Below are 9,486 nucleotides of genomic sequence, written 5' to 3' on the forward strand. Positions count from 1 at the left end.
GCAAATCCCTGACGTAAAGCGTTTACCAAACTGGAATAAATGGCTTTTGTTCCTGCACTGACAAACCATAAAATTGCCTGGGCGGGTCCCCTCAGACTAATGGCCAAATACAACCCTCGCTGCTCATCTGTCCAGCCATTTATTTCCGCACATGCGTTAAAGTGAGTGTGGTAATCTATCCACGGGGATGATCCATCAAAAGTAGCTGGGATAACCAAAGGCTTTCGTGTAAATAGAGGATTCCTCCCTCGCGTGTCTCACCTCTTCCGGTCCCGATAATTCCGCCCGTCCTCGTGGCTTCCGGGAGATCGCCGACAACTCTCGTACTAATTGCGTCTGCCTCCTATTGGTTGTAGCTATTTCTTGGTGTAAATCCTCTACACTCAGTCCAGCGCCACCTGACAGATGAGGATTAGTATTTGACGGCGCTTGTCGGGAAGGTGCGTCCATTTTATTTCTTTCCTCATGGACTGGAATGGCAGACGTTCTTTCCCGATCACCAAGGAAATCGTACAAGCCGGTCCGGCGTTCTATACCCGAATCAGTTGTCACCCGCCGACGTCTTTGAGTCAAGTTTCTTTGCAGAAAGGATCCACTCTCGTCTTCTTCTCTGTCGCTACTGCGCAGTTGTTCACGCTGTGCGCTATCCATAGTTAGCGGTTCAAACCAATCTACACTGCGTCACCGACGATCTTATCCCACCCCTGCCACCAAATGTGTTACGGAGCCAGGTAACACAATATTATAAGGATTGCCCATAAAGCTTAATCCCCAGGGACAAACTTGTTTCGAGCAGGGGCTCCCGAGATTGATAGACGAACCAGAACACACTGGATAAGTTTGCGATAGTTTATTGAAGTTATATATACGGAGACGTAAAATGCGCACGCACCGGCATGAGCACTCAGTCCGGCCCTCGTAATCAGGACAGAAGCTGGCGTGATAAGCTCCGATAGCCTTCTGCGGGCTGTAAGCTTCGTTTTATACCCGCCAGGCCTTATTCAGGACTTTGCCTCAGTATCCTTATTCAGGAAGAGAGATGAGTTCTCCGAGCGCGCTCTGCAAGAAGTGCCGATGTACAGCTCGACACAGCCTTATATAGGGCAAATCATGTGGTATAGTAACAAGTAATGACATATAGTGGTTTATTTACAGGGGAGATAACCCATACAAAAGAATTACAAAAGAGTGGAGCATTCATTCACATGCGATTTTATATGTTTTTTTTCTGTGATATTATTATGTGTTTTAACTTTAATAGCTCTATTTATAATGTATAGACCTTTGTGTGAAGTCAGTATACCGAAATACTAGGCAAATGATCCTTAAAGACCACAATTGTATGCAGGTAGTTAAAGGCATCAAATTGTTGTCAAAAACGAAAACCTTTAAAGAAAGCAGATTGACGTCTTATTTTTAACAGTCGAACTCTTGCGCCACACATCTTGTTTGTCTTTCTTCTACTTGTGGTTTATCCAATTTTTGTTTCACTTTATGCAGAAAATACAACATTCCAATCATTTTAAGAAATTAATTAATGACGCAAACTTACATCGAAAAATTACATCGAAATTATTATCATTTTATTTCGCAGACGTATGTCCTACAACATCCACATCTACAGAAACGCCAACAACTTCAGCAGCAGCACCAACAACTACAAGACAAAGACAAATAACTGCCACAAATGCACCACCAACTATCACAGACACACCTAAAACTACCACAGACACATCAACAACTACCACAGAAGCGCCATCAACCACCTCAACACAGGAACCAACTACAAAGCCGCCAACTACTACAACGCAAGAACCAACAACACAGCCTTCAACTACTAAAACACAGGAACCAACCACAGAGCCTACAATTACAACAACACGGGAACCAACTACACAGACAACAACAACTACAACGCAGGCAACAATTACTACAACACAGCCACCAACTACTACAACACAGCCACCAACTACCACAACACAGCCACCAACTACTACAACACAAGCCACAACTACTACAACACAGGCACCAACTCCTACAACACAGGCAACAACTATTATAACACGGCCATCACAGGCAACAACTCTCATAACACAGGCAACAACTACTACAACACAGCCACCAACTACTACAAAACTGCCACCATCTCCTACAACACAGGCAACAACTATTAAAACACAGCCATCAACTCCTACAACACAGACAACAACTACTACAACACAGCCACCAGCTATTACAACACAGCCACCAACTAATACAACACAGCCACCAACTACTACAACACAGCCACCAACTACTACAACACGGCCTCCAACTACTACAACACAACCACCAACTACTACAACACATCCACCAACTACTACAACACAGATACTAACTGCTACAACACAGGCAACAACTGCTACAACACAGGCAACAACTACTACAACACAGCCACGAACTACTACAACACTGGCAACAACAACTACAACGCAGGCAACAACTATTACAACACAGCCATCAACTCCTACAACACAGGCAACAACTACTACAACACAGGCAACAACTACTGCAACACAGCCTCCAACTCCTACAACCGAGCCACCAAGTACTACAACTCAGCCACCAACTCCTACAACACAGGCAACAACTATTATAACACAGCCATCAACTCCTACAACACAGGCAACAACTACCACAACACAGCCACCAACTACTACAACACAGCCACCAACTAGTACAACACGGCCACCATCTCCTACAACACAGGCAACAACTATTATAACACAGCCATCAACTCCTACAACACAGGCAACAACTACTACAACACAGCCACCAACTATTACAACAGAGCCACCAACTACTACAACACGGCCACCAACTACTACAACACAGCCACCAACTATTACAACACAGGCAACAACTACTACAACACAGCCACCAACTACTACAACACAGATACTGACTGCTACAACACAGGCAACAACTAATACAACACAGGCAACAACTACTACAACACAGCCACCAACTACTACAACAGAGATGGCAACTACTACAACACAGCCACCAACTCCTACAACACAGGCAACAACTGTTACGACACAGGCAACAACTACTACAACACAACCACCAACTACTACAACAAACTCACCAACTATTACTACACAGCCACTAACTATTACAACACAACCACCAACAACTACAACACAGATACCAACCAATACAACACAGCCACCAACTAGTACAACACAGCCACCAACTATTACAACACAGGCAACAACTACTACAACACAGCCACCAACTACTACAACACAGATACTGACTGCTACAACACAGGCAACAACTACTACAACACAGGCAACAACTACTACAACACAGGCAACAACTGTTACGACACAGGCAACAACTACTACAACACAACCACCAACTACTACAACAAACTCACCAACTATTACAACACAGCCACTAACTATTACAACACAACCACCAACAACTACAACACAGATACCAACAACTACAACACAGATACCAACCAATACAACACAGCCACCAACTAGTACAACAGAGCCACCAACTATTACAACACAGGCAACAACTACTACAACCCAGCCGCTAACTACTACAACACAGCCACCAACTCCTACAACACAGGCAATAGCTGTTACAACACAGGCAACAACTACTACAACACAGATACCAACCACTACGACACAGCCACCAACTAGTACAACACAGCCACCAACTATTACTGCACAGCCACCAAGTAGTACAACACAGCCACCAACTCCTACAACACAGGCAACAACAACTACAACGCAGGCAACAATTACTACAACACAGCTACCAACTACTACAACACAGCCACCAACTATTACAACACAGGCAACAACTACTACAACACAGCCACCAAGTACTACAACCCAGCAGCCAACTACTACAACACAGCCACCAACTCCTACAACACAGGCAACAGCTGTTACAACACAGGCAGCAACTACTACAGCACAGCAACCAACTACTACAACACAGCGACCAACAATTACAACACAGACACTAACTATTACAACACATCCACCAACAACTACAACACAGATACCAACCACTACGACACAGCCACCAACTAGTACAACACAGCCACCAACTCCTACAACACGGCCACCAACTCCTACAACACAGGCAACAACTACTACAACACAGGGAACAACAACTACATCACAGCCACCAACTATTACAACCGAGCCATTAACTACTACAACACAGCCACCAACTCCTACAACACAGGCAACAATTACTACAACACAGGCAACAACTACTGCAACACAGCCACCAACTACTACAACACATCCACCAACAACTACAACACAAATACCAACCACTACGACACAGCCACCAACTAGTACAACACAGCCACCAACTCCTACAACACGGCCACCAATTCCTACAACACAGGCAACAACTACTACAACACAGGCAACAACAACTACAACACAGGCAACAATTACTACAACACAGCCACCAACTACTACAACACAGCCACCAACTATTACAACACAGGCAACAACTACTACAACACAGCCACCAAGTACTACAACACAGCCGCCAACTACTACAACACAGCCACCAACTCCTACAACACAGGCAACAGCTGTTACAACACAGGCAACAACTACTACAGCACAGCCACCAACTACTACAACACAGCCACCAACTATTACAACACATCCACCAACAACTACAACACAGAAACCAACCACTACGACACGGCCACCAACTAGTACAACACAGCCACCAACTCCTACAACACGGCCACCAACTCCTACAATACAGGCAACAACTACTACAACACAGGCAACAACAACTACATCACAGCCACCAACTATTACAACCGAGCCATTAATTACTACAACACAGCCACCAACTCCTACAACACAGGCAACAATTACTACAACACAGGCAACAACTACTACAACACAAGCAACAACTACTACAACACAGCCACCAACTCCTGCAACACAGCCACCAACCCCTACAACACAGGCAAAAATTACTACAACACAGCCATCCACTAGTACAACACAGCCACCAACACCTACAGCAACGCCACTAGCTATTACAACACAGCCACCAACTACTACAACACAGGCAACAACTACTACAACACAGGCAACAACTACTGCAACACAGCCACCAACTACTACAACACAGCCACCAACTACTACATCACAGCCACCAACTACTGCAACACAGCCACCAACTACAACATCACATCCACCAACTACTACAACACAGCCACCAACTACTACAACCCAACCACCATATGCAACATCACATACATCAACCACACAGCCACCACCTACTTCAACACAGCAACCAACAACACAGCCACCAACTACGACAACACCGACTACAACTCAACTAGTAATTACTTCAACACTGGAAACAACAACACAAACTACAACCGGAAAACTAGCATCTTCAGCGACCCAACTAAAAACTGGTGCAACGCAGGCGCCAACTACCATTACACAGCCACCAATTACTACAACTCCAAATGGCACAAGCGCTGGGACAGCTGCGTCTAGAGTATCACCACGTAAGTATATCCTGCTCATATGTTGTAGAGAAAACACATCAGCAGATCAAATCTAAGTAACTGACATAGTTTTAAAAATTTACATTATAGGGCTGTGATTTTGCATGATCAAGATATTGCAGTTTAAAGTATGCAAAATCGAGCTCACTGAAAAAACTCTTAAGAACATACCATGGTATCAATTTTAACCAATCAAAAGGGCGTGGTATATATAAACCCGAGAGCCCATCTGTCCCCGATGGCATCAAAAGATTTGCAGTTTTTTAGTAACACGGGCCTGGGATGCCAATGAAGCGACTTCGAGTTTCCTGTGTCGCTAAAATAACTTCGTAGAAATTTTACACCAAATGTTCATTTATAGAGTTACCAAGGACGTAAGAACAAAATGGGAGTGGTCATTTAGACCCGTATTTGTTGTGTTTTCTTTGAGGCATCAATCCTGCTGGTTTTCATTATGCATGGACGGAACCTTTATATCTGGTGTGTTGAACTTTTCTGACCTGACTAGTTTTTTTTAGGTCGAACTCAAAAATATTTCACTTATACTTTGGCGGTCAGCAATATGATGTGAGGGAACAAGGCAGCACTCGTGGTAAACCCACTACCATCCGCAGATTGTTGACAGACCCATTATGGGGGTAGGGGTTGGTGAAACCGGACAGAGGTCGCGGTAAACGCTCGACCATCGACATGCTGCTTAACTTTTCTTTTGTTACATTGCTGTTGAGTGCCATGATTTTATAACGTGCCAGTCTGCATTGCTGTTGAGTGCCATGAGTTTATAACGTGCCAGTCTGCATTGCTGTTAAGTGCCATGAGTTTATAACGTGCCAGTCTGCATTACTGTGGAGTGCCATGAGTTTAGAACGTGCCAGTCTGCATTGCTGTTGAGTGCCATGAGTTTAGATCGTGCCATTCTGTATTGCTGTTGAGTGCCATAAGTTTATAACGTGTCAGTCTGCATTGCTGTTGAGTGCCATGAGTTTAGAACGTGCCTGTCTGCATTGCTGTTGAGCGCCATGAGTTTATAACGTGCCAGTCTGCATTGCTGTTGAGTGCCATGAGTTGAGAACGTGCCTGTCTGCATTGCTGTTGAGTGCCATGAGTTTATAACGTGTCAGTCTGCATTGCTGTTAAGTGCCATGAGTTTATAACGTGCCAGTCTGCATTGCTGTTGAGTGCCATGAGTTTATAACGTGCCAGTCTGCATTGCTGTTGAGTGCCATGAGTTTATAACGTGCCAGTCTGCATTGCTGTTGAGTGCCATGAGTTTATAACGTGCCTGTCTGCATTGCTGTTGAGTGCCATGAGTTTATAACGTGCCAGTCTGCATTGCTGTTAAGTGCCATGAGTTTATAACGTGCCATTCTGCATTGCTGTTGAGTGCCATGAGTTTAGAACGTGCCTGTCTGCATTGCTGTTGAGTGCCATGATTTTACGACGTGCCTGTCTGCATTGATGTTGTTGTTGTGATAAACCACAAACACAAAATACAACGCTTATTTTGTCTCTTTCTGGCATACGATTAAAGGACAAGACGATTCAAAATTGAAAGTGAAGGTCGTTTCATGTTTTTTTTTTACTTTTTTACTAGGATATGCTGGTTTCTTCCACACGAAAACCTGACTTCTCTCATATAAAAGAAAAATTATTGAAAGAGACATTAAACATCAACTTCTCAAGCATCCAAAATTTCTTAATTTAAAACACACAATGATTTTTTTTTTTATTGGATTTCATTTTTGTAACCTACATTTAAGTATACATGTAATCTTGTGAAAATAAACATGAAACAAACACTTAAATGTATATTCGCGCATACTTGTCTCACCTGACTTTATCAGTTGCAATTTGATTGGCTATCAAATATGACTAAGGTTTAAAGAAGTGATACCCGATTTTTTTAGAAAAAAATAATTGCCTGGTCGTTGATCACTCAACTTGTCCTTATTTACTAAGAATACACCTGAAATGCTTGAATTTCAGTGAACAACAATCTCACATATAATATACACATGCATTCTTAAAATAGCTGTCAAGGTAGTATAGTCCATTTAAAAAATCTGTGGTAATTTTTTTTACGGATTTTGGACACTAATAGCACCAACATTACCGGCTGGACTTCCCTAAAATCACTGGATTAACAGTTTTAAAGATAAGGAGGTTATGGTGACAGGTATCCAAATGTCCAGGGACAAATCTTCTTCCATCGGTTGCGTGAAGTATACAACGTACGAGTCATTTTCATTGTCTTCTTCTTGCAGAAGTTGTAGTACCTGCTTCTATAGGCGCCGCTGTACTGCTGACAGGGGCGATAATTCTGGTGGTGATGTGTTTTAAAAGGTAACGTGTTTGTTTTAGTTGTAAATTCGTGACCAAAGGGTAATAAATGCTCAGTGGGTTGTCCTGGGCTAACTTAAAGATCAAAACAAATGTATTTGTATTTAGACTGCGCTGTTCAGAACGTTAAAATTTTCCCTCCGTACCCGGGTCCATCAAGTACTTCAGTAACCATATATTTTCCACGAAATGTTTCGAAAAACAACATTAAGCTACAAACCGAGTTACAGCGTTTTAGGATACTTGAAAATGAACTATAAAACAAAGAGTATGAGCGTTAAAAGTGGCACATGTATGTATACTGGAATGTAAATGATGCAGATCACCTATGCCCCTGTGGATATATAGCTCAGGCTACAAACGAGGTGAGAAGTGTGTTTAACTCCGATCTTGAACAGGTAATTTGCTGAACCCACCGACCTTATGCCAATAGCCCGTCAACGAAGATTTTGTGGCCGTTGGCTCTTATAGCGTTCGTTGAAGACCAGTTTTTCTTCCAGCAATATGGTTCCACATGGCACTGTGCTTTGCTCTACCCGTATAAATGACTGCTATCTTGTTGAGTGGAGGTTTTTAAAAAGCCAGTGAAACAAATAAATAAATCGACTGATTTTAAACCTGTTTGTTTGCTTTTCATTTCTTTATTTTTCAGACGCTCAGATAACGAATCTGACGACAAAACTATTTATGAGGAGAGCTTGTTCAGCATTCCAAGACCTGATGTCTGGCTGTACAATAATTTCAGGACGGACAGAAGTTGGGCAACCTTTAGCGAAGATATGTATTCCAGCACATACAGGCTCAATCCTATGACAGACGAAGTTATGTCAGTCGATAGTACTTAGATTTATGCCTGTAGATATACAATTAAGAACAATGTAGCTGTGTAGTGTATGAAAAGAGCTTAGACGCAAGCCGAATAGGCATTACTCTAGGGCTGGCGAAATGCACATATCTACGGGTGACAGATTTTTAATATACCGATGATGCTTTGTATGTCACGGGTAAACTCACAGAAATGTAGATATGTATGTGGCTCATTTCTGTGAAAATACTGCGAGAATCAAGTGTCTTGAAATGGGTGGATTGCATACTGAGGGACAGCTACATATACAGTTTTCTTTTGCTTTATTTAATAAAACTGATATAGGTATTTCTTGGACCAGGCCGGGATTCGAACACGGATTTTCTGCCTTTAGGTTTTTCACCATCACGATCAAATGGAAATTTGCGATGCTTGCTGCTAGTATGAGCATCGATAGCTGCTCCTGTTATATATACATAATACGTCTATAAATGTTTTTTGAGTCGCTTTTGAATTCATTTTGTTGTGATCTAATTCAATTCGCATATTTTGTCACATATATTTTTTTTTCTTACATATCGCGTTGTGAATTTATGATATTTTGTTTTGTGCTCATTCCCTACCCTTTTTGCCGAGGTTTCTTAACAACGTGGCAAAAGCTGTGTTGTTTTGTGAAGTTTTGTCACGTTTTCGTTTTTTATTTATTTTACAGAAGTAGACAATCTTGCTTAGTTACTATTATAAACCATATCACGAGCCGTTATTTAAC

At 42.4% G+C, this 9,486-nt stretch overlaps 1 protein-coding gene across 1 annotated transcript; it reads left to right on the forward strand.

Moving 5' to 3' along the window:
- The first annotated feature begins 896 nt into the window (after positions 1-896).
- Positions 897-9,253, forward strand: LOC135462463 (mucin-2-like). Its single transcript, XM_064739689.1, has 4 exons — positions 897-918; positions 1,595-5,572; positions 7,837-7,915; positions 8,565-9,253. The coding sequence occupies exons 1-4, from the start codon at positions 897-899 to the stop codon at positions 8,755-8,757; spliced, it is 4,272 nt and encodes a 1,423-aa protein (XP_064595759.1). The 3' UTR covers positions 8,758-9,253.
- The last annotated feature ends 233 nt before the right edge of the window (positions 9,254-9,486 follow it).

This window comes from Liolophura sinensis, chromosome 2, assembly GCF_032854445.1.
Source record: "Liolophura sinensis isolate JHLJ2023 chromosome 2, CUHK_Ljap_v2, whole genome shotgun sequence".
NCBI lineage: Eukaryota > Metazoa > Mollusca > Polyplacophora > Chitonida > Chitonidae > Liolophura > Liolophura sinensis.